The sequence below is a fragment of the Cricetulus griseus genome, chromosome 6 (genome assembly GCF_003668045.3).
Source record: "Cricetulus griseus strain 17A/GY chromosome 6, alternate assembly CriGri-PICRH-1.0, whole genome shotgun sequence".
NCBI lineage: Eukaryota > Metazoa > Chordata > Mammalia > Rodentia > Cricetidae > Cricetulus > Cricetulus griseus.
The window spans coordinates 29,824,089-29,850,552 of NC_048599.1; the positions used below are offsets into that span (position 1 = coordinate 29,824,089).

The following is a 26,464-nucleotide window of genomic DNA, read 5'->3' on the forward strand; positions in this document are numbered from 1 at the left end:
ATACTTGCATGTGAGTAAATTCCCTAGATGGGCAAATGTAATTTCAACATCAAATCAGTATGTAACAGCCAGGTGTGGGGCTTCACACTTGTAATCCCAGTATTCAGGAAGTAGAGCCAGGAAGATCAACAGTTCAAAGCAGTGGGCTACAAAAGCAGAGATCATGCTTCATAAAGACAAGAGCTGGATTTGAGCTTCACAGGAAAGAAGCACTTACCTAACTTTTACAATGTCCTGGGGCTCATCCTTATTATTGGAAAACATATTTACTGTATTAAATTTAAAAAATCTAAAATGCATAGCATCCTTATCTGCCCAAATATTTCTTAGTAAAATCAATGCTTTGTAACAATTTGAGACCATCACTGCAAATAACAAGTGTTACTGAGTGTTTATCTTTGGTGATACACTGAGAACTTATTAAGATGTTATAAGATCCTTGGTATTCATTTTACTGTTCCTGTTTATTCTTGAAGTATTTTCTACCATGACCCAACACCTCCACAACCTGTATCCTTGGAATGTACTGTTACTTGTGTCCCCTTTATCTGTGACTATCAGTCCTTCAACATCTAAGTGTATATTCCCAAAAGGATAGGATAAATGAGTATCTTAACTCTGGGTTTGAAGGTGAGGCCAATGCTCTTTCATTATTCAGAAACATTCCTTTCAAACTAACACTACCCATGGATGTCAAAAGTGCTTTGAGTGCAATGAGGTCGGGTAGACAGAAGGACCTTGCCTGGTGTACAGGATGTGCTTCCTGGCCCAAGTTGGATTATTGGGGAAAATCTGGCTGTGTGAAAAGGTTGGATATAGCATGGAAGAGTTCTGTGGGCTGAATGGTAGGTAGGTAGGATCCTAGCAGAAACCGAGAGATCATTTGTGACACAGTCAGGAGAGGTTTGTCTAGGCTGGTATACTGAGTGGTACCAGGTTAGTTATGGTTGTATGGGGTAAAGTGTGGATGGGGAGGTCAGGAAGACTCTAAAGCCTAACCCCAAAGAAGGAGGCAGAAAATATGGCTGGGTAAAGAGGGTTAATGGAGCACAGAAGAGGCCTGGAATGGGTGGCAGATCATGAATGATTTTTAATATGTTTTTAAAATTCATATTACAAGTGTTTTATGAGAATTTTTGCTTCGGTGTTCATCAGAAACATTAGCCTATACTCTACTTTTGTTGTTAGTGAATCTTTGTCTAGTTTAGTTATCAGTAAATACTGGTTTCATAAAGCAAATTGGTAGAATTCTATTTCTTTTTAGTTCATCAAATTCCTTGAGGAATAATCATGTTAGTTCTTCATTAAAGATATGGTTGAATTTAGTAGTAAAATCCATCCAGACCTGGGTTTGTTTGCTTGATTATTTGGGAGGCTTTTTAAATTGCCTTTTCCATTTCACTGCATGTCACAGATGTGTTAAAATTGTTTGTATCTAATTTTGATAGTGTGTGTGTGTGTGTGTGTGTGTGTGTGTGTGTGTGTGTGTGTGTATACCCTCCTGCCCTGTGATATGCATGTGTAAGTATGAAGCTCCATCTCCTCAGTGTTCATTCTACGTTCTCACATGCCTTGGGATAACAACAACTCAGAAGGAGCTGGTGGCAGTCTTTTATTGAGGAAAGGGTGAATAGCAGGCTACACCTTGGTGCATTTGCAAAGCAAGTAGAAGAAATCAACAACGGACTAGTCATTTAGGTGTGCAGGGTCTTTCTGCAGCATCCTTCTCTACTGATCTCTTGGTGCTAGCATTCTGAAGAGACATCCTCTGGGACTAGGACCCCTATCTGATGAAAGAGGAACTAAAGGATAAGCTAGAGTTATGGGAAATCAGCACGATGTAGTGTGGCCTTGATCCTCAGGCTCTGGGACAATTAAAGTTTGTTACGGACATCTTGTTCTCCCAGGACACACTGTAGATCTGGAAATTGCAGATAACTCTCTACAAAAGGGGAGACAGAGGGGCAGTCAGTTTAGGTTACAGCTAAAGGAAAAGTACTCAGCCTGAGGTGTCAGATCAGAGTGGAAATGATATAAGTGAGACACCCATGCCTCCCTATAGCTCCTATTAAGGTACTCAGACTGACTCTGCAGAGTTACTTCATTATTTCTCTCATCATAACCCATAACACGTGCACACTTACACACACATACACACACTCACTGACACAACTTCACACAAAACAGTCCCAGATACATGTGCACTCATAAACCTACAGGCTTGCACACTCCCCATCTTGCAGGTTTTAGTCCATGTGCATACCATCTGCTGATCTGGCTGTTCATAGAAGGGACAGTCACTCAAATCAGACTGGCTTTTGGAACATGTGGTTCGGCCTAACTCTATTTTCAGGTAGAAGTTCTTCCCAGCCACAACCTATAGTGAAAAGAGAAGGATATATATATATATATATATATATATATATATATATATATATCCAGTCAATTTCATATGCATGCAGTCAGTTTACATTACAGAGTTTCTGTGTTCATAGCTCCATCCATGAACTGTTGGAACTATCACCCAAAGAACACACTAGCTACCTTTCAGCAGGGTAGCACAGGCCTGGATTGCAACTCATTTCCTTCTTAGAGCAACTCTAAGGGGGTGCCTTGTGTTCCCAAGGAAGAGCAGAATCAGGATATGGAAAATGGAAGCCAAGGAATGACTGTTTGGTTTTTCAGTGGGCTCTAGGAGTGAAGACAGAGCTCTAGGGAGATAGCCGGGAGTGATAACCATTTTCCAGGGTTGCTCTGAGCACAAGCAAAATCTCTGGTTTGTACACAAGACTAAGTCAACCCTGCTGACTGTGACTCTGGAGGCAACGGCAGTGATATACTCTAGGAAGGTCGCAGGCTGGTGATTGACTTCCATCTGTTCCCTCACCATAGCACACATCCCAAGGGAAGCCTATTCCCTCTGTTTACCAGTGGTTGTCAAGACTCTTTTCTTTGCAGAATAGGGAAATGTGGTATGTTTACACATGAAGATGACGCAAGCCAAAAGGAAGGTGGCCCTCCCTGCCTCATCTTTTAGTGTGATTGTCTTTGATAATATTTTTCAAGTGTGTAACATACTTTCACATCTTCCATTAGTTTGTAATTAGAGATGAGTTTAACACATTCCTTGCCCCAGGCATCCCAGATGAAACTTGTCAGGAAGGCAGATTATGAGGTGAGGAACCTGGAAACAGGGTTCTGCTTCTTGCCTTGAAGAACTAGGAGTAAGGTCCTTGCTGCTTCTGTTTCTGGATTTCCCTCCTGTAAACTAGATCCACAGACTCTATAGTCTTTAACTCCTACAGTTTCCTCCAATGGCATTCATTATACAATGGCATGGTCCAATAAGGACCATGACACCTGGGAGGACATAATATGTTCAAGTTGGTGATACAAGCTGATTGCTGGAGCAGGAGAAGTAGAGACGATTTTGAGTCATCTAATGTTAAAAAGGGGACAGAAAAGAGATTTACACATATGTGTGTGGACCGTGTTGTGGCTCTGTTGGTATGGGTTGACTGAAATTGGACACAATCTATCCCATATAATCCCCAGCCTTCCATTTAAGATGACATTGGAAGTATAATTTAATGGTGGCTCTGACCCCTTCTTATCTTGGTAACTATTCTATTTGATAAGGGATGATTCCATGCTGCAGAGGCAGAATCCAGGAAGGTCCTTTCTATGTAGAGGGAAAACAATGTCTGGGGTATTGGTCTTGATATTCCCATCTTAAAATAATGGCACCAGTCTCAATGTTCTTCCCCAGAGTACTCAGGGCCACCATGTAAATAGAAGCAAGGATTCTTTTGACAGTTTGAAGGTACTTGCTTAGTGGATTTAGGAGGGTACCTACCTGATGACTGATATTAACCTAAAGGAAACAGAGAAATCAGACTCAACACCAGTTGATGGATTTATGTGTTCCTTACAGATAGGGAGTCTTTCTGAGAAATGTGTCCCCATGGTATTATACCATGGAGCATCATCAAGCATTCATACAAAGTTAAAATGGCTAGAGTTCTCCTGGCCCATATCATTGTATGCAGAGTGTATAGCTGAGTGAGATCACATTGAGCAGAACATGACTGCCACAGTTGAATGGATCCTTCCATAATTTCAAGGTCAGGGAAGTTAAGTAGAAGCTGTTAGAGGGAAGGATATTTAGGTAATTGGGTAAGGATATGAGCCCAAGGTGGGGGTGTCAGTCATTTCGCATTAGCAAACTGAATGAGTCTGAAAGTAAGGTAACCGAATGTGTCTGCTGACTCCCGATTTTGTAAAAGGAATCTTGCAGTTGTACAGGATGTCCTAACTTGCAAAAACTGTTCATTGAAGGAAGTATTTACTTTCAATGCATTTAAAAAGTAAATGCACATAGTCACACACTTGAGCACACACATCCTTGAGAGACTGTGAAGAATGGCCCAAGCATTCGAGTGTGTGTGTGTGTGTGTGTGTGTGTGTGTGTGTGTGTGTGTGTGTGTGTGTGTGTGTGTGTGTGTGTGTGTGTGGTGTGTGTGTGTGTGTGTGTGTGTGTGTGTGTGTGTGTGTGTGTGTGTGTGTGTGTGTGTGTGTGTGGTGTGTGTGTGTGTGCGGGGCCTGCGGGGCCAGGGGCAGTAGGCGGGCTTGGTGATTGGGGATGCCGAGATGCACTGGACTGGCAACTCAGCCTTCTCTCAGCTCTGAGCCCTGAGGCCCGCCTGTGGAGGTGACCTGGTCCTGCCTGTTCTGGCTGTTCCTGGATGCACGACAGGAGCTCTGGCTGGGCTTCCTGCAGCAAGATGTCTTTGGGGAGCTTGTGACAGCCCTGACCTCCCAGCGCCCCCGGCTGCCTCTCCACCCTCCGCCCCTCCATCCCTGACCCCTACCCTGAACCCCATGCCCTCCTCTCAGGCCTCGCTCTCCCCTTGACCTCATGCTCTCTCCTCAGGCCCTCACCATGCTCCTCCCCTCAGGCACTCATCCTCCTCCTTACCTCAGTCCTGCCCTCACCACAGAGCCTTAACCACCAGGCTTGCTTGCAAGGCCCCTGGATACCTGCTCAGGCCACACCTCCTGGCCTTCCCTTCTCAGCACTCGGAAGGCAGAGGCAGGTGGATCTCTGTGAGTTCGAGACCAGCCTGGTCTACATGAGCTAGTTCCAGGACAGCCTCCAAAGCCACAGAGAAACCCTGCCTCGAAAACAACAACAACAACAACAACAACAACAACAACAACAACAAACAACAAAAATTGTGCAAGAATTAAGAAAAAAGAGATCAAGTCTGGAGAGAGAGTTCAGGGGTACATACTGCCCTTCTGGAGGACTTAGGTTTGATTCTCAGCACCAACAAGGAAGCTCACAACCCCTTGTAATTCCTGCTGTCTTCTGACACTCTGACACTCACGGGTATTCTCTCTCTCTCTCTCTCTCTCTCTCTCTCTCTCTCTCTCTCTGACACTCTGACACTCACGGGTATTCTCTCTCTCTCTCTCTCTCTCTCTCTCTCTCTCTCTCTTTCTCTCTGTCTGTCTGTCTCTCCTCCTTCCCCTCTCTCTCCCCTCACCCTCTCTCCCTCTCTCCTTTCTTTTCTCTTTCGGACACACACATGACATACACACATACACACAAATAATTCAAAATCTTAGACTTTCTTTTAAAATGTTAAAGGGAAGATACTTTAAAGATCAGTCAGTGAGAGCTGTCTGCCGGGTCCATTTGTCTTTCCTTGTAGTCATTTCAATAGTGTTTCACACTGACAACAAAGAGTTGGTGGTAGATAGTTAATTATGGCAGATTCTGATCCCAGCTCTGACAGCCTTTGTACTTCTGGCCAGCTAGAACTGGGGAACAGAATGGAGGTACTAGATAATTACCCATAAATCTCCAGCTGGATTTCTAGCTAATCTAAAGGAGACAATCCTAAATGCACCCATGGAGGCTTGTGGGGCACCAGATATTTGCTGAGAACATGGTTTGAACACCAAACAGGGATGTATTCATATTATGGTTCAATCCGTAACACCTGCAATGAAGATTATTGTCCTTTGGAACGACACAGAGGTGGAAGCAATGTAGGGAAGTACGGGAATGACGGGGACATCAGCAAATACTCTAAAGGACAAACTTATCCCACTATCCCTGGGCCAGGCACCCACCTGCTGACTGGCGCTCATCACCCGTATTGGCCTGCTAATGTACAGGTCATTGTTCATGTCATTGTAGGTTTTGACAGCAAATTTCACTGCTTTCTGCACCTCCTTATCATTCGGGTCAGCTGGCTCCACTCTACCCACCGCCACCTGCTCATCTTCAGCATTAGTACTGGTTACAGGGCCCACAGCTAGGATGAATGTCAGGGCTAGAGAAGCCAACAGGGGCAGTGAGGGGCTCCGCAGGCTGGCCATGGTTGATTGTAGTTGAGCTGCAGCGGAGCAGAGGAGAAATAGTCCAGAGTGCTCCTGGTCTGCTTCCTTGTCTTTTTATCTTGCAGAGTCAAGCTGCTCAGGTCCTCCTTACTCCACCCTGCCTGTCCCCACCCCTAGGCCCTCCTTTCCCCAGACTTACCCACCCCTCTCCTTTCACCTGCAGGCTCTCCTTTCCCCAGTCTTGACACACTCTCTTGTCTTCTTCTCTTTTCCATTGCCACTTAGTTCTTCTCCCTAAGTCCCCTCCTATATCCATGTTACTTTTATCTCCACAAATGAGTCCTTGCCCTTATGACTTTGAACAGCCTGCCTGTGGTTTTGAGCTCAACTTCTACTAAAGAGAGAGAAAAGAAAAGCACCTTGGCTCCCTGAGGTTTTTGCAGGTCAGGGGTAGCTATAATACCAAGACCTGGATATCCCTAGTTCAAGGATGTTATTTCAGAGGTTCCAGAAACAGACAGTGCCCTTTCCTGGGGAACTTCTTTGCCAAATACACTGAATTCACCTTTATTTGAAAAAAGGGAAAATTATTCCCTTTACACAACTCACAGATGTCAGTCAGGGTACTCAATAAATGAATTCCTAGAGCTTCTCCATGTACCTGATGCTCTAGAACTTAGAAACAGATTCTGGTGACTGATCCTTGTATATAATATTACAGCTGGCAGCTCAATACAGAAATGACATGAACCTATGCATAGTTTTGAATTTTCTAGCAGACATATTAAAAATGTATGAAGAAGTAGGTGAAAATTTTTCAACATATTTTTATAACTTAGCATATCAAATGTTATTTCACTATGTAGGAATAATTCTTTTTTAAAGTTTTTTCTTTTTTATTTAAATTAGAAACAAGCTTCTTTTACATGTCAATCTCAGTTCCCTCCTCATCCCCTCCTCCCCTGCCCCCCCACCAAACCCCTATCCCAAACCCTTTCTGCTCCCCAGGGAGGGTGAGGACTTCCATGGGGGATCTTCAAAGTCTGTCATATCATTTGGACCAGGGCCTAGCCCCTCCCCAGTGTATCTAGGCTGAGAGAGTATCCCTCGATGCGGAGAGGGCTAGGAATAATTCTTAACAGATAGCTTGTGTTCCTTGGTGCACATATGTATTAACTATTTGGATTCTGTGTTTGTACTGCCAGGGCACATAGTTCTTCAGACTGGCACTATTTCTAGCAACTCATGGCTATGTGTACTAAAAACCATAATATAATGCAGTCAATTAGTAGGATGTGTTCTGGGGAAAATGAATTAAGTTCAGGGACTTATAGATGCCCTGCCTGCTGGAAATGAGAGAGAAGGACAGCAAGAGGAAGATGACTGCCGCTGGATACTTGTGTATTGGGGTGACTTTTAAGATCTTAAAGGGACAAGAGGTCCCGTCTAGGCCACTGAACCAGAACTCTAGGCAGAGAGTATGCCCCTGAGACATAACATGTCTTGTCTTGACTCTTCTAGAAACACGGAGCACTGGAGGATGTCTGAGCAGGAAAGGGGTATTGTAGGGTCTCTCACCTTGCCAGGTGTGAGGACAATGAATGTGGGGTGAAGGATCAAGCTGATGAGAAGGACGGTGTATGAAAATGAATGTAAGAGTGTCATCTGCTCTTGCTGCTCCACTAAGGGAACCTCACTGTGACTCTGGCATTCTTCCCTCTGTTTGGAACACTTACTTGGTTTTCCTGAACTCACCAGGAGGGAGATCTACTTAACATAGGCTGAATGCTCTATTTTATGTGTGCAGAAGAGTCTTAGTAAGTGTATATATCCACTCTTCAACAAACCTACACAATATGCTCAGAAAGCTTTCTGGTACCTGTGCTATCCCTGGTCACACACATGATCCTGCCTGTGCCTGAAGATTTTATGTTACTCCTGCCCCTGGACTTCTAGCAAATATTTGCAGCAGCATTTTTAGGTATCCAGTACCTCAGTGCTTTTTTTTTTTATCCCAATTGTCAGTTCTCTTTTGCCATGACCTGTAGGTCTTGTTCCTGGAATCCTGGCTCTGAGCAACAGGGAATGAAGAAAGGACAAACACACAGGCACATGTAGAATGAAGCTGGGACCAGGTGGAGTTCTCTAACTGCTAACTTGCAACCCGATACTTCGCTGTGTTTATTAGGTACAGCAAAGATTTTGAGGTCACCTAGGCTGGGTAGGAGGTTTCTATAGGAGAACAGTCTCAGGCTGTAAACATCACAGAGGAGGAAGCTGTAGTTGCCCATCTTTGCACACATATCAATAGCTAATAAATACTCATAATTGGACTCCCAAGGAAAGCTTTGCAATTTTCTTTAGCTGGGCCCATATGAGTAATGCTTTCTGGATTATCCCATGGGCCCAACGTCTGGAAAGTCCTCAGCATAGCTCTGTTCATGTCAAAGTACACAGCAACTCAGGGCTTCAATCACTTAGGCCTTCATCTGCTCACTACATTTGTTTTCTCCATGTGTATAAACATTTTAAGCTTGTTACTTTGTGGATTGATGGAGCCCCAGCTTAGGTCAGTGAAGGCCTACTCTCAAGAAAGACCCTAAGAATAGTATTGGCAGAGGATATTCTGAACAGAGAGTTGGTTTTACTTGTTCTCTTGATCTTTTCCTTTGTAAAGAATAATGATGCTGTGACAAATGACTTCAAAGTGAAGACATCCCACTTTTCCAGAAAGATCAGGTGTTGCTTAGTTTATTAAATGGCACCAAGGATAGTCTTGGGAGTGGAGCATGGTGGTAAGCTAGCATCTGTTCAACCCTGTCTACTCTTGGACTTTATATTAAGTGAGAACAGGCCAGCAGGAACGAAATAGGAAGATTCTAACAGCTTTGTACATAAAGATGCAGAGGAACCAGGAGGTGCTGAAGTATAAGCTGTAACACATGATAAAGAATATAGAGCTGAGGCAGCCTAGGGAGGTTGCTATAGTGAGCAACAGCTTCTCAATGTGAGTGAGATAGCCTTATATTAGAGGAAGCTGCCTAGGACTTGTACAACTTATATGGAAAGCCAATGCCTAATTTCAAAGCTTCAAAGAGCAGATTGATTCTTTTATTAGGAGTAAATGCAGTTAGTGACTTTAAGTGGAAGCCACTATTCCTTTGTTGTTTTGAAAATCCTAGAGCCCTTAAGAGTTACACTAAAGCATCATCAAATCCTGGATGGCAGAACACCTATTTACAACATGGTTCACTGAATATTTAAAGCCCACATTTGACACCTACTGTTTCAAAACATTCCTTTCAAAATATCACTGGTCATGGGCAGTGCACTTTGTCATCCAAGAGATCTAACAGAGGTAGACTATGATAGTGCAATTTCTAAGCCATTGACAATATCTGTTCTATAGCCCACAAATCAGAGAGTCTTTTGGACTTCTAAGCCTTGTTATTTAATTAATCCATTCGTAAGGCTGTAGCCATGATCAATATTGACTCTCTGTTGTGGATACCCGAGGCTCATGGGAAGTGATCAAAATAGCAACATTATCAAGAGTTTACAAGATTATTCCAGCCTTCATAGATGCCTTGGAGAGGTCCAAGTCCTCAGTGGAAGAAATCACTGCAGAGGCAGCAGAAACAGCAAGAGACTTGGAAGTATCAGTGAAGTCTGAATTGATTGTTATGTGTCTTAATATTGGCAGCATATGGAGGGCATGGAACTGTTTCAAGACCAGAAAAATACATTTATTTTATCAATAGGACATTCAGGTCATGGTGCTTTCTCTTTGGAGACCAGGTAGTGACCATGTCCAGTTCTATGTTGGCTTCATTTGTGGAGTGGCATTACATAAGGGACATGATTTCATGCCCCCATTCATCATGGACATGTATTTCTGTTGTGAAATTGTACAGTGGCCAAAATGCAATCATATAGAGGTTCCTTGGGGAAAATCAAGCATATACAATTAGAATCAAATTCTATAAAATGTCAAGGCAAATAGTGTTTATAAGCAATGCATAGATGCATGAGGAATACAGTAATTTTTGCTTTAGTATTAGTACTTTCTTTAACTTTTATATCTATTTCAATATTACTCCCCAAATACTTTTAAGATGGCGCTTAGTACATTTTACTCTTCATCTTTGTTAAAAGCTCAGGGTCACTACTCAGGCTTTATTGTTATTGCTATTGTATAGCATATCCATCTTCCTAGATGCACTTACACTCAACTAATTTTTTTTAAAACCAAAGATACCATCATAATACAAGATTTGGTTCAAGAGATGGAAGGGATCTTTTATTTTATTGAGAATTAACTATAAAAGAGGTATCTCCAAGCTTGAAGTCAGGAGTGGGTTATAGCTATCTACTTAACAACTTTATCTAAAGCAATAGGAGCATTTCCTTAGCAATGCTAAATTGTAAAATATTTAATTCAGGGTTGAAGAGATGACTCAGAGGTTTTTCAGAGAACCCCAGTTCCTGTCACCCATGTGGAAGCTCAGAATTTTCTGTAGCTCTGATTCTGGGTGATTGGACACCCTCTTTTAGCCTTTTAATGCACCAGGCACCCACATGGTACAAAGACATGCATGCAGATAAATCACTCATACATACAAAATACAAATTTTAAAATATATATTTAAAGATAAAAATAATTATTTTTAATTTTGTTATGAACTTATTTCTAGAAAACATTGGTAATTATTCTCGTGGCAGTAGTTTGATAAGTGACTTCATAATACAGTACCCACTTACACTTGGTTTTTAACTGAAGAGAAATACATTTTCCCCAGTTTATGTTTTTCCTTAAATTTGGTTTCATGACTATAGAAGGTACTGTGAATTCATTGTACCCCTAGTAAGATAGCAGCTTATAAAATGTTATCAAGCATCATTTCTCACTACACATATTCTTTGAAACACAAATTCAATCAATTGGACAATCTTCATGACTGTGTTATTTTAACAAAATGCCATAGTGGCTCCCATGCTTGAGCTGCCACCACTATGATCAGTCAGAAGTAGTGACATCCTGGCAAAATCTCCACAGCTAAAAAGTTACTACCCAGGAGGTTCAGATGATTGGTTGCATTCTCTTTATCAATAAAATGCTTTTAAATTAAGGGATGTACATTGTTTCTAGGCTATTGCACAAAAAAACAGACTCCACTTCCCTGTAAATATCACTTCATATGGACCAGGAAAATATAAGTTATTGTAGTTTGATGTATTGTTATATTCACTTTTTGTTAATACTGCTATCCATTGCCTATAATTACCGATAATTATAAAAGAATAAGCAACCAGCTCTTAGACCTGTCTGCAAAATTATTATGGGTATGATATCAACACATAGCCTTTATTTGCAAACTAAACCGGATAAAGAAATATTGTCTAAAATAAGCAAAAAATCTTTTAAATTTTTATTAAAATTTCTTTTCATACAACATATTTTGGTCATAATTTCCTGCTTCATGAACCCTTTCCAGATTATCCCACTCTTCCTGCTATCAGAGGAAAGAAGGCAATCATCAGTGTTACTCAGTTACAAACCCTATGATCCGCAATGGAACCTGTCTGTAAGATATACTGTTACAATGGTGGCACAAATGTTATGGGAGTAACCAACCACTTTTTGATTGGATTTAAGACCCACTTTATGAAATGGAACCCATATGTGACACAGCTAAAGTGGCCAATAACCTTAGATTAGTTGTAGGCCTTATAGGAAAACCTACTGCGGAGGCATGCATAATGATTCACGGGACTAGGTTTAAATATAGGTTAAGTATAATTTATTTCGGAAAGAAGTCACTTACACAAGAAGCAGATGGCTCTAAGGATCCGCACAGGTGGCTCTCTGTGACCTGACCAGATGCAGGAGAGAGCAACCTGCCTGGACGACAGACCTAAACTCACTCCCCATCAAGTCCTCACCTGTGACCACTCCCAAATTGGTGTGGTCAGTGCTACATCTGCAGGCAGGGTGGATATCTCACTACAAACTACTACTATCATTCTGCTGAAGGAACATAGCAATAAAACGACTCCTAATCCCATGTTGTTATACCCATAGATCAGTGCATGTTTTGGCCCTCACAGAGAAGCTTCTTATTTCAGTAGATGAAAATTAACACAGAGACCCACTTTTTTTTTAAAGAAATTTAAAGTATTCATACTTTGGGAATTCCATAAAAGTGTACAATGTATTTGATGGCATTCATTTGTAGTTCCCTCCAACTCTTCCTAGATGCCCCCACCACAGTCCTCTCCAAATTTCATGTCATCGTTTTATAAACCACTGTATCTAATTCAAGCTGCCTTATGTGCCTGGAGTTGGGACCATTCACTGGAACATGGACACACCTACTAAGGTCCATATCTCTGAAGAAAACTGATTCTTCTTCCACCAACAGCTTTCAATTGCCAAAGGTCTTCAAACTAGGAGTGGAGCTTCCTGGCCTGTTACATATCTATGTTGGAATTCTGACTGGCTTGATTTCTTGCAAGCCTTTTATGCAAGCAACCATAAGCTCTCTTAGCTCATAAAATGTAATAGTCCCATCATGTTGGGAAGATACTCTTTCACAACAGTATTCTCCTGACTCTTAGAATTGTAAAAGTCTCTCTTCGGCAAAGTGCCCTGAGAGTGTGTGTGTGTGTGTGTGTGTGTGTGTGTGTGTGTGTGTGTGTGTGTGTGTAACTGAAAAGGAAAACACCAGTCTGCATCTAAAGTGCAGTAACATAATCCAGAAGGCAACACCACCTTACATTATATGACATTGTGACCTCCAAGGATCACAGCTTGACCAGAAACTTAAAGGGCCATCTCATACAGCTTCCACTGCACTTGTTTCATAACCCATGGATGACATCATGAAGAATTATCTTCCTGTATAGGGTAACTCCATTGAATATCATATGTGTATGGAAGCTTCTATTTTATTAGGTGCCGACATGGCTTTTTCAAGTATCCTTAGTATGTTTGAGCTCTTCAGCATTTCTTTCTTTGCCACCCCCCACCTCTCATTATTTAAGTTCCCTCATTATTCCATTTACCCCTTTGTATTGCCTGTGTCTTCCTATCCCCTCATATATTTAATGTATTTCTTCATGCCCTCAGTGACCTCTTTCTAGTTTTCTGGCTTCTATGAGCTCTCCTTGTTAATCATACATACCTTAATATTTGACACTAAGTATATGAGAGCGATCATGTGATGTTTGCATTTGGGGACATGGGCAACTAATCAGTATGAGTTTTCCTATGTTTCATTCATTTACCAGAAAATTTCCTAAATTTGTTTTTCTTTACATCTGAATAAAATCCCATTGAATATATGCACCATAATCTCATTATCCTATCTTCAGTTATATCTTAGTCATCCCATTTTTTAAACAAAGAACATTTAAAACTCATAATTAACAAAAGGATCAAGGGATTTAAAATGTGAGTGAACAATCTATAAAAGACATCTTGTCAAAAGGTAAACAGGCGGCAAATAAGTAAATTAAAATGTGTCTCACATCATATGTCTTCAGGGAATTGTAAAATGAGACAAAGAAATGTCATCACATTCCTGTTAGAATGACCAAAATCCAGGATGCAAGTAGGACCAAATGCTGCTGATCATGTAGAGCTTCTGGCATACTCTTTTATTTATGATGAGATTACAAAACAATATGGCACCTCTGGAAAGCAGTTGAGTTATTTCTTAAATACAAAACTAAATATATGTTTGTAATGTAATCCAGTAACCACACATCTTTGTTTTGACAAAGGAAAACCTGTAAGAAAATATTTCATTGGCTTTGTTTATAACTGTCAAACTTGAAAGTAACTAGTATGCCCTTCAGTAGGTGGACAGATAAACTAGGCTGACCTTGACTATGGGAACAAGGAAAGAAATGAAGCTTTTAGCCACGAAAGACAGAAGAAGGCCAATTACACATTTCATAATAAAGAAACCAATATGAAAAGTCTACATACTACTGGCCTTCAATTCAAAGACACTCTGGAATAAGCAAGTCATGGGTGACGGTGAAAGACTAGGGACTGCAGTAGGGGAGGCTGAGTATGTGGAGACAGAGGACTTTTCAGAGCAGTAAAATCATTCTGCATGATGCTGCGCTAGTGTATCTGTCTTGTTATGTATTTGTCTACAGCGACAGATTGCATACCCTTTCCTGATTGATTTGAAGGGTAATGGGATGTGGTTGCAGGTCTATCCATTACAGCAAATGCAACTTTTAAGAGAGAGAGGTTGAGAAAAACAAGCACAGCAAAACTCAGCCTGTCACCAAAATATGATAAACCTTAGCCTGAACTTCTCCTTGGAGGGCAGAGATGGCTGCACACTGCTACCAGGCACTATCTGGCAGAGACCAATAAGAAGATTGATTGTGGTACTCATTCAGCAAGAGGCCTTCAAAATCTGACCAACTGACCAGATCCAGGACAAGACAGCACCATCTTCCCTGCCTAGTGAGCTTACAGGAAGACTGGCTGCCTAATTAAGTTTAATTACTTTATCTGTTAGTTGCTTAATTAACTTGTTAAATGAAATAAATACACATTTAGTAAGGAACAAGAGATTTCTAGTTTCCTTGGAAACCTCTCTGCCATTGACTTCCTCATCCCAGGGAGCATTTGTGTAGAGTAATTGGCAATTGGCTCCATTACAGCACAAATTTGGCAGGATCCTCAAGTAAGGTGAAAATGGGAATTAGTCCTTGCACCATGCAATGGTGCCTCTATAAATGGAAATGTTTAAAAGAACAGTTTGGTTGAATGGAGAATCTAACTGCCTGACTGAAGTAGGGTAAGTCAGGGAACAAGTTAAGATGAAGCTCTTGGAGAGGCTTGCCTTGACTAAAAAACCCACCAAGTGCCAATGGGAAACAAGCCAAATCTTCCCTGAGAGACTTAACTAAAAACTTGTCAGAATCTAAATTTAAAATGAGAAATATATTGGATTTGAGATTACATTTTGAACAGTACAAGACAATGCTTTCAGGACCAGAATTGGCTCCTGAGACCTCATTCATCTGGGGTAATCCTGCTCAGTTCATGTGGTACCCATTTGCCACTTAGGGATCAAGCCTTCACTTCCAACATCCTTGGGGACAAGTGAGCCCTTAGGAATCTCACTAGACAATGCTCATGCTACTTTAAATCAGTATCTCCTTGGAGAAGCTATAGGAGGATTTTTGAATTGCTCTATACTGGGAATTTCCATGAGTGTAAGTTTGGTTTACACTGATGTGTGCTGTTTATATTTCTAATCAGCCAATCTAATATCCTAGGTATGCACAATTATAGAAATGTTTTGATGTGAGGCATGATGAGAATTTTCCAATTTTAATCTTATTTATTTATTTTTAAGATTTTATTTATTTATTATGTATACTACAACATTCTGCTTCCATGTATATCTGCACACCAGAAGAGGGCACCAGATCTCATAACGGATGGCTGTGAGTCACCATGTGGTTGCTGGGAATTGAACTCAGGACCTCTGGAAGAGCAGTCGGTGCTCTTAACCTCTGAGCCATCTCTCCAGCCCATTATTTGTTTTTTATTTTTTGACCTTGGAAAAGTCATTGTCTGGATCATTAACTAACTCTTGGGGTGCTAAGGTACTTGATATCGCCAAAGAATAAAGATAATTGCTCTAAGTCATCTGTGGAAACTGGCTAAAAGAAGAGTGGCAAGCAGAGCTCTCATTGCCAAGAGGCTACAGGCTGGGCTTTAAGGAGAAAGAGAAAGAACTGTCTGGAAGTGATAGTGAGGACAAAGAGCCAGGTTGACTCAGCTTGAATTTTTCTTCAGCTATAAGAGAACCATCCCCTGACAGTCTACATGGGCAGCAGCATCAGGAGAGTTGGAGGAAAGGAGGTGGTGGTTATTAGACTCTAATATATATATATATATATATATTATATATATAATATTATATATATTATATATATATTATATTATATATATATAACAAATTCTATTTGTTTTCCAAGCTTGCCCATTCTGCCCCCCACACAAGACCCTTTGGGTGTAGCAAACAAACCTTTTTATAGCTTGTAGGATGGGCTATGCTTCTTCATGCAGCCACTATAAACCAACTACACTTAAACAAGAAGATTTGAATGTTTGTAAACATGATTTCAGTAATGACCATGTTGCTCAATCTTAGATACCCTGAAGACATGATATGAAGTGAATGATGGGAACCCTGCAGAGAATCTCAAGCATATGTTTTTTATGTTGGGCAGTATCTTTGGATTCCAAGTCCCACCTTCTCTGAACATGAATGCAGTATAGAGAAGGAGTGACCAAAAGTTCACATCTATTAGCATCCGGGCATTCCAAGCTCCCTTATCCCTTCGATACTATAATGTGCTTTTGCTACACACACTGCCCCTGGTTTCACTGCCAGAATTAGTCCCCATCTCATACTCAGTCAGCTGACAATGGTAGGAAGCACTATATATACTTTCACTGTATTCCTTCTGTGAAATCTAAGATATCAAGGTTTGACCATACTGTTGGCAAGCTCTTACCAAGCCTTGATGGTGACAAGTGAATGGTCTAGGAAGCAATGTGGCCACAATCAATCAAGATGGGTAAGACACCCTTTGTTGGCCAAAGATATAACCTGATACCTAACACAGGGTACTTTTCATAGAAGTTCACTTATTGTTACCTTTAGGACATCTTTGGGAGTTGTCCTATCACCACTGTCAACATCATGCAACAGAATGGAGTGTAAGTGGACATTTATTTTAATATTGCATGTTTAAAGTGACAAGAAGCCAAGTACCTGATTTGCATTGGCCTGTTTCTCATAACTGTAAGTTGCTCCAAAATAAGTTAGGTATAGGTTATGTGGCATTTTGCCTCTTACATAATGGAACGCAGATTCTGCTATTGTTGGCAGAGGGTTGTCAAAATATGTCAAAATAGTTCAGATGTCAGACCACCTGGTTCCTTAGCAAAGTCAAAGCTTCTCAATGCTTCTCTCAGATCTAAAGGTCTGAGGCACAGGAAATCTTCCTAGGGCACACACAACATCAAGAGTAGTGAGATTACCTCATAGTGGGGGGAGGGAGCTAGGAAAATAAGCAAAAAAGCTGTTGTCAAGCTCATCCCGCCTGTCCCAAGATTTATGGTGAAAATATTGTAGGCTACTATGTCCTTTTCAGGGTTTTTTTTTTATTTCTAGGGGAACTTCCCACTGCACAGTTCCACTAGATCTGAAGGAACAAACTGAGATGTGGCTCATAATCCTGACTGTAGTCATCCAAGGGTCCCAGATGACTTTTAAACCTGTGGAAATTCAATAGTGTCCAATTTGCAGTAAGCTGGATTCTACTAGATTCTGGTCATTAGATATCAGATTAGTTGTGACTGACACTAAATAGTATTCCCCTGGGTAGAATTTCCCTGGATCTGCCAACACCCAATGAAACAGAACTTTTCAGAGTTATTTAACCATTTTAGGATTTGCTGTAAAACAAACTACCTCATGATACAGTTAAGTCACAATATAGGATTAAACAGAATGTGTGCTTATTATTGCTCATCAGCCCATGTGTTGGCAGACCTGAGATTAATAAGCCTGAGATCAGTAATGTCTCTGGTGTTAGACATTAAAGATCTACTGATATATTGAATTAATATGTAGCTGGCTGTCAGTGGGAGTTTGGTGGAGACTGGATATATTCTCTAGCAGGCTATCTCAGGTTTGTTCACATGGTAGTACAATGGATTTCTCATAGAGAGAGGAGGAAAGGTGCAAAGCCTCTTGAAACCCAAACTCTTACCTAGTACCCTGCTTTTTATATTGGCTGACATTGACCACAGGGTGTCAGAAACTAATGCAAAGTCAATTAAAGAAAAATTGACCATGGCTTTTCATGAAAGGAGGAGCACATGCGACACTTTTACCATTTACCACAGAGGAAGCTAATAAAGTTTCCACTGGTGACAAAACAATCTCCTTACTCAGTATCATGGAAATCCTGCTTTGGAATAAGAAAGCTTTCCCCTTTTTCCAATTACTAAATGATTCATGAACTAAAGTCTTTTCTACACACTTGGAAATCATGTGATTCCCTAGTAACAAGAGTGATAAGATGTCGCCTATGAAAAACTCCGTCTCTGAGCTCAGCTGCTCATTTTAGAATTTTTAGCTTTATGAAAAGTTGAATAGACTTTACAATTGACCATCCCTAAACTAAAATATAAACCCAAGCTTTAATGTTTATTATTTTTATCTGTATGTGTGTTACCATGAGTGTATGTACATGCACTATGTGCATGATTAGAACCCAGAGAAATAAGAAGATGTATCTTATCCCTTGGAACCGAAGTTAGAGATAATTATGAGCCACCATGTATGAGAAGGACTGAATATGGGGCCTCTGGAAGAACAATCAGTACTTTTAACAATATGAGCCATCTCTCCCGGCCAAGTCCAGTCCAAACTTCATGAGTATCACCTTGGTGCTCAGGAAATATAGACTGGGGAAGGGTTGGTAGAGATAGCCCATCTAGAGCTGAGCCTGAAGCCACTTAGTTTTTAGCAATATGAACATGATGGGGCTCTGAATTAACCACTACTTTCTGTAATAAGAAGCTTCTCTGACCTATGTTGAGAGCAGTGCACATCTATGGATATAAACAGAAATATTTTGAAGGGAGTTTGATAACAGGACTCAGGGAACAGTAGAGAAGGGGGCAAAAAGAATCTAAGGGTTGGGGAATTGTGAGTTCTATGAAAAGCTGCTTTCTGGACATGGTTGGGCTGTTAACCACGTGGATTCATAGCAGCTGTAGTCATCGACACATCAAATGTCAAAGATCTAGAAAAAGCATCCATTAGGGAACAGGGAGAGGCTCTTGATGCTTTTAGCTGAGGAACTAATGGCAGTTGATAGCTGCTGAGGAGCTGCCAATATTCTTTTCAGGGTGTGGTCAGCCATTGGTAGATTGCCTATGCCCCAGTGTATGAGTCTGTCCATATAATGTGTATATGAATAATACCAGCTGCATTTGGACAACAAAAATTACATGAAATTGAGAGGGAAGTGAGATATGTATTTGGGGGCATTTGAGTGGGGATAGATATATTGTACACATGTATGAATTTTTAAAAAATAACCTTAAAAAGAAATATCAGATTTTTCAGATTAGGGGTACCAACCTATATCTAAGTCACTCAACAACAACAGCAAAACAGAAATGGGGAAAAAGTGAAAGAAAAAAAGGAAAGAGAAGGACAGGGCAGATATATTCAAGCTGGAAACAGAAAAACAGAAGCAATTGTTGAAAATTATTTATTGAGGTTATATAAACAGTTTTTGATGTTTACTGTTACCTTCCTGTTGCCTAGGGAAACCATTCATGTATGTGAATGGGGGAGAACAGGAGGTTGGCTCAAAGGAAGTGTTATGGGAAATAGTCAGGATCACACAAGTTTTAGGTCCAGTGAGTCAGAGTCTCCAGCCCCAGCTGATACTTGGAGTAAGCTTTCCCCTAGTTGTTATACATCCACATGAGGCCAATTCTATCAGTTTTATGACAAGCTAATCATGATAGTCAATCTAAATAATGTACCAAAAGGAAAAATTTCTGGTTCCAGAGCTAATGGAGACTTTCCTTGATGCTGTGTCGACAATCCACCTGTGAGGCATGTGGCTCCACAAGAAACCTGACAGCAGCCAAGTACAACTCCATATTCTCTACACCCAAAACACTTAGGAAATTTGATTGTAAAGCTTGCAAGAGTGGAAAATTTCAACTTTACATTCTAGGCATTCTTTAACACGAGATTGTGTAGGAATGTAGAAAACCAGCAGTTTGGTTAATCTCCAAACACAGCAAACTTTAGATTCACTCACTTAAGTTCACAGTTTTGTTGTTTCACGTCATAATTTATCTCAACACGTTTTTGAGATTTGGCTTATGAAACTACTGTAACAGTTTATGATTCTGTCCACATAACTATCTTCTTTATGAGCAGTCAAAGAAAAAATTTCTCTCTGAATTTGGAATTGCTGTTTTGTTAGCTCAATTAACTGATTTATTTCTCATGGACTTTAATGAGTCCTGCCCTGTTGCTTTCTAAAAAGCAGATATTTGGTGGTCATATTTTTATCTCAATGTCATGAGAAGTGACTTCAAGCTTGTCTGGCTTTACTGGAAGCTGGAGTACTGCACAAATAAAACCCAAATGAGCCTCACAAAAGACCAATAGTAGATGCCATGTTCTCTGCCTCTACTCTCATCTTGCTGCACTTTGCTTACTGGATAAAATGTTGGATCTAACTTTGTAAAACAGTGCTGTTAACAGACTTTCAATTTTAGATCTGGGCTAAGTTCAAGAAACACAAGTCCCATGATAAAAAAAAAGATTGCCATAACTGAGACATATTAGAAAGATCTGGTAACATGACTGCTACTAAAGCCGTGTGGCACCAAGTTTGGTTCAATATGGGAGGAGAAAGCAGACTCCTGCAACTTGACCTCTGAACTTATGCCATGATGTGCATATGCCAGCTCATCATGAGTAGCTAACTATCTAAACAAAAAATGTAATCATTTTAAGAGGACAGATGAACAATTCAGATCTCACAGAGTGGATATACAGAAGACTATAAAAATGAGTTTTCTCAAGTATCACCCTAACCTAAACCCAATGAGTATTGCAGTACACATGGCCTAAATCTTCTCAAAACTTATTGATCAGTACAGTGAGTTAGGATAAAATAGAACTGAAGGAAAGAGGTATTATTGAATTGTGTGGTGATGATAGTCCTAAGTCTCATGAACTTTACACAATAGAGTGAATTTGTTCATCATTTCAGCTTTCCTGGAGCTCCTACATTGTAGCTGGTTACTTGGGTAAGGATGCTTTGATCCTTGTGACTGCACACTGATACAGCCTTCCCATTGCAGTGGCAATCTACAAACATAGCAACCACACACTGGTTCCCAAGTGCTTCCCAAAATTGGCTGGTATCTCATCTGCCTATGTTTCATAGCTAGACTACTAACATGGCGCTACTTGGGTTGAGAATAAATTACAGTTGAAGATCAACAATGACAAATCCCGAGAAACATACTCTTACTTAGAAAAAAGTAAGAAAATCAAGTAGACCCAGGAAGAATATTTTCATTACGTTTTTTATAAAATTAAACATTTGAAATAAATATCATTGACACAGATTCAATGGAGGACAAATTTATATATTTAAATACTAAAATAATTTTAAAAAACAAATTCAGGAAACTGGGGGTAATGTTCAGTTAGTAAAATATTTGTTAGGCACACATTAAAACCTAAATTCAGATGCCTTGCATCCAGATAAAATTCAAGGATGATAGTGTGCATTCATAATCTCAGTGCTGAGGGATGTGGGAGGCTGTGACGAAAAATGAATCTCTGGAGCTGTCAGGTAAGTTAGTCTAGCTGTATTGGTAAGATCCAGGCATAACAAGAGACTTCAATTTTGACTTCTGGCATCCAACTGAATGTGCACCACATGCATGTGTGCACACACACAATCACATACACACAGGGAGCTCTTACACACACACACACACACACACACACACACACACACACACACACTCACACCACAGAAGTTTGCCTCATGGATGGAGTGTGAAATGGGTAAGAAAGTGTATGTGGACAGGACAAGGGCTACTGAAATTGTTCAGCTCTGAAGAGGCAGTCCTCAATCACCAAATCTTGGAGGATAATCAAAAGTTCCCAGGGCTATAACCAAGATCAACAAAATTAATAAATGGTACAGGAAATTAGCATAATTTAGAGGAGAATATTTTAAAAATTCAATATATCTCCAGATCTAGTTGAGAAAACACCACAAGACAATGACAGATTGTATACAAAACAACAAAAAATCCTTCATCCTTAGAAAGATTGTATCTGGATGTGACATGAAAATAAGTGATGATAGAAGACAAACTCTCATCAATACAAAATCAGAAAATTAGAAATCTCAACCCGAAAGTTTCAAAAACCAATATACAATAAAATACAGTTACCAGAATCATTTCTATTTTCTAAGAGACAAAAGACATTTGTTACACTTTTCCAGAATTTCCTAGGAAATAGCGTAGTCTTTCTCAATACAGATACATTACTTTATTTCACACAAAAATGTTTCATTACATTTTGGTTAAATCAATTTCTGGACTCTGGGATAAACAATGCTAAGTTTGTCATATCTTAAGGGGAGTTATTGGTATTAAGCTCTTAAATCAGCATGCAAAGTATATCTAAATTAAATTTATAATACAGATTTCAAATGTTTTATAACAATAGATCAGTAATAGAACTTTAGTAGTGGGCACACAAATTGGGATATCTTATAAAACTCCACATAAATTGGCAGTAAAAGAAATACATGCTGGGTGATGGTGGCATCTGTTTTTAATCCAAGCACTTTGGAGGCAGAGGCAGAATTTCCCAAGCAGCTGTTGAGACTGAGTAGCACACACATAATTCTCATAAAATGTCAACAGAATATGCCAATGTGCTGCTGAGTGATTGAAAAACCCAGGTGGAGACATATCAAAGTTAATTGGGCAGTTACAGAAGATTGATACTCTACTACAAAAGTGGTTGAAAACCTGAGTGATGGGACAAGTCCTTTTGTGTATGTTTATCTTTTTGGTTGTTGAATAAAGCACCATTGGCCAAAAGGGGAGTAAGTTAGGCTGGACTAGGAGAGGAGGAGGATTCTGGGAAATGTAGTAAAGAGAAGTCTTGTGATCCAGGCAGGAAGTGACATAGCAGGCAGACTCAGAATATAAGCAGGGACAAGCAGGAAATCACGCTCTTCCTCTTCCTCCTCCTCTCTTCTCTGGGAGTCACCATGTGATCTCCAGGAAGACAGGACATATTCCTCTGGCATCCTCAATCAGATAAGTCTTTGTAAAATATATAGATTAATAATTATGGTTGACTCTTAAGACAGAGACAGCAGATAAGAAATCCTAGTTATTGGCCAGCAGTATTGTACCTAATATTTGTCTCTCTGTGTTATTTGGGGCTCTAAAGTGTTGGGGTGGAACTCAGGTGGCTGGTGGAAAGGCTTATCATTATGCCTGAATGTGGTGAGAAGCAGATTTCCACAGTCAAAATACATTGAAAGGGTAGAGAATACAGCTCAAGAAACATCATAGTGAGTGCCTGAAGGTCTACCTAAGTGAAAAGAAGGGATGCCATGACACCCCACAGTCCCAGATGATAGTCTTAGACCCTGTTTTTAATAGGACCCCAGATTTCTAAGCAGTGAAAAGTATTGACAATAATGGGGAATCTGGCTGAACTTGAAGAAAATAGTACAGCAGAGACGGGAACTCATGGTTGTAGCCAAGGGAAACTAATACTTACCTATGCCTAGAAGGCAACTCGGCTCCAGATATGCTCATATTTTTAGAGGACATGACTGGGAATCACCATAGAACTTTATAGAACTATTCAATCTAATGTAGCTTCTTTCTCACTAAGTCACATCCTCCACAAATCTCAATGCTCCAATGTGACATACTTGCTTTTTAGAATTAACTTCAATTTTTGCCCTCATTAAGTAATCCTTGTGAAATTGTATGGATAAAGAAAGTCTGCCAGTTGTCATATATTTATGGGTATATAGTTCTAACTGCCTGCCATAGGCTGTGAGGCAGATCTAAGTACCATGTACTGCCTGCCATAGGCTGTGAGGCATATCTAAGTACCATGTGTCTTTATATTTTTTCAAATACTAGAGACATGTATGCCTATAACAGTTACTTATTTATTTGGATGTGTGTGTGCCTAAGTGTGTTTCTGTGTATTATGTGTGTGCAGATGTCCCCAGAGGCCAGAAAGGGCATTAGATATCCTGGAACTGGAGTTACAGGTGGTGGTGGTGTGGATGCTAGTAATGGACCAGGGATCTCTGGAAGAGTGGTGTGCTCTTAATATCTGAGCCATCCCTCAAGACCTGCTTGCTTAATTTCAATGAAGAAATATATAAGACAAATGGAGCTTACTTTACAGATGTCAGGTGTAAACTTAGACTGGTGCGTAAACTGTTTTTAGTTATTAATGTCTGTGCCAAACTCAGAGTGTTTGACCTGAAGCAAGTCTTGTGTTTATTTAGTTCTTTTTTTGTGGGAAACTGGGTTCATCTTGAAGGACCATGTTAAGGAACCAGCTCAAATGACTGGTGATAGCTTCATGCTCTTCCAATCCATAGAAGAAAGCATAAAGGAACATGCTGAGCACAGATAGACTCAAACTACATTTTTAAAACCTATGATTTAAGTCCTGGAGCAGGACTAGTTAGAGGGTGGCTTTCTTCTGTCATTGTAATGGGACAACCTCTGAGATGATTGTAAAACATTAACCCTAATTATTAACACTTCATAGAGTAACTGTTGTAACTTAAAAAAAAAGTGGTTCAAAGGGAAATGATGCCATGCTACAGAACTCACATGGAGGAGATTTTTAATTAGGGTAAAGGAAATGGAAAAGTGGGAGGAGGGGAGAGAGAGAGGGAGACAGGCCTCTGGGGATAGGAGCACCAGAAGAGAAAAGAGAGGGAGAGAAGGGGTGGTGAGAGAGAGAGAGAGAGAGAGAGAGAGAGAGAGAGAGAGAGAGAGAGAGAGAGAAAGAGAGAGAGAGAGAGAGAGAGAGAGAGAGAGAGAGAGAGAGAGAGAGAGAGAGGCCCTTTTAAAAGGAAATATATGCACAGGAAGTGCTCTTAGTAGCTGCAGCTGAGGATATGTCCTGTCAGAATCCCAAGGGCAGACCAGTGCAGATGCCTGAATATTAGCAGTAGCACCATCTATGAGCCTACCCTGTGATTCTATAAAGCAACACACAGGGTGCCATGGAAGAAGAATTATGTAACTTCAAATGGCATAGAGGAAATGACCATGTAGTTCTTACTTGGTTCCTTAGGATGGTCCTGCCAGGGATCCTGATTGCCCAAGCCAAGATTTTCAAGCTGCAGAGGCCAAAAGACACTCAGGCCAGTTGAGTCAAGATGATTTGGACATTTGATCAAGTTGAGCATTCAAATGACTATTTTGTATTGGGAGCTATTCAATCAATGGCTTTCTCAGAGGCCCTGATGAAAGAACAAAAGGAGCTTAGTTCTGTGTCCTTGTCCAGGGACATACTTGGAACAGTCAAGTCTGGGACTGGAGCCAGTGCCTTGAAGGAACTAAGGTTTTGGTTCCTGAAAATGTGACTTTTCCCCATGAAGAGAATGGAGTTACCCGTCCCAAGGCTGCTGTGTGCTACATCTGTGATATACTTGAGATATCCAGTGTGCTCCTTGTGAAACATTGCTTGATTAGCTTCCCGCAGAACTCATTTCAATATATGATTATTTCCTGCTTACTCTGTCCCATTTATTCCTTCCAAAACTGAAGATTTTCTTAATAAACCTGCTTGGCATAAGACAAAGCTTGTTCAAGACATCTTTGAGCCCAATTTTCCTATCTTCTTTATGTTCTTATCTCCTAATCCTTCTTCACAGTAACCCTATTATGGAAGAAGGACCAACTAGTTCAGGTCAGCATTGAACATAATAAACATAAAACTATAACCAATAATTTCTCAATGTAAGCTTTGTAATGTCTAAAATGTGAGTTAAGCTAATGGTGTTTTAAGCCATTAAGCTGTGGGTCATCTATTAGACTTGAGTAGTTATCGGATACCTCAAAGCCCCAAGAAGACTTTCCAGGGTGTCATCTCTCATTTAGTCATTTCTCATATAAGCCTAACTTCTGTGGGTCACTGAAGTGGCTCAAAGATGAGAACCATAAGAAAAATACTTTCTACATCAAAATTGTAAGCATGCATCACCCTGCATATTATACAAAATACTATATAAAATCAAATCATAGTCTTTATCATTGAGAAACATCAATTGTCTCTGGTAGAAAACAAGACTTTTAGTTTTATTCCTAGTTGACAGTAATCCTGAGAGACATACAGAAATAGACTCGCCATTTGTTCAGTAGACAATAAATAAGTTTTCTTCTTCATCCTCTCATTCATGCCACATTTCTTTACTCTCTTTCTGC

The 26,464-nt window shown here is 40.3% G+C and overlaps 1 protein-coding gene across 1 annotated transcript; it reads right to left on the minus strand.

Moving 5' to 3' along the window:
- Positions 1-1,858: 1,858 nt before the first annotated feature.
- LOC100770333 (cystatin 10) lies at positions 1,859-6,390 on the minus strand. The gene is made up of 3 exons (XM_027420874.1): positions 6,142-6,390; positions 2,264-2,377; positions 1,859-1,942 (listed from the first exon to the last, which is right to left on the minus strand). Exons 1-3 carry the CDS (start codon positions 6,388-6,390, stop codon positions 1,859-1,861), a joined length of 447 nt encoding a protein of 148 aa, XP_027276675.1.
- Between the last annotated feature and the right edge of the window lie 20,074 nt (positions 6,391-26,464).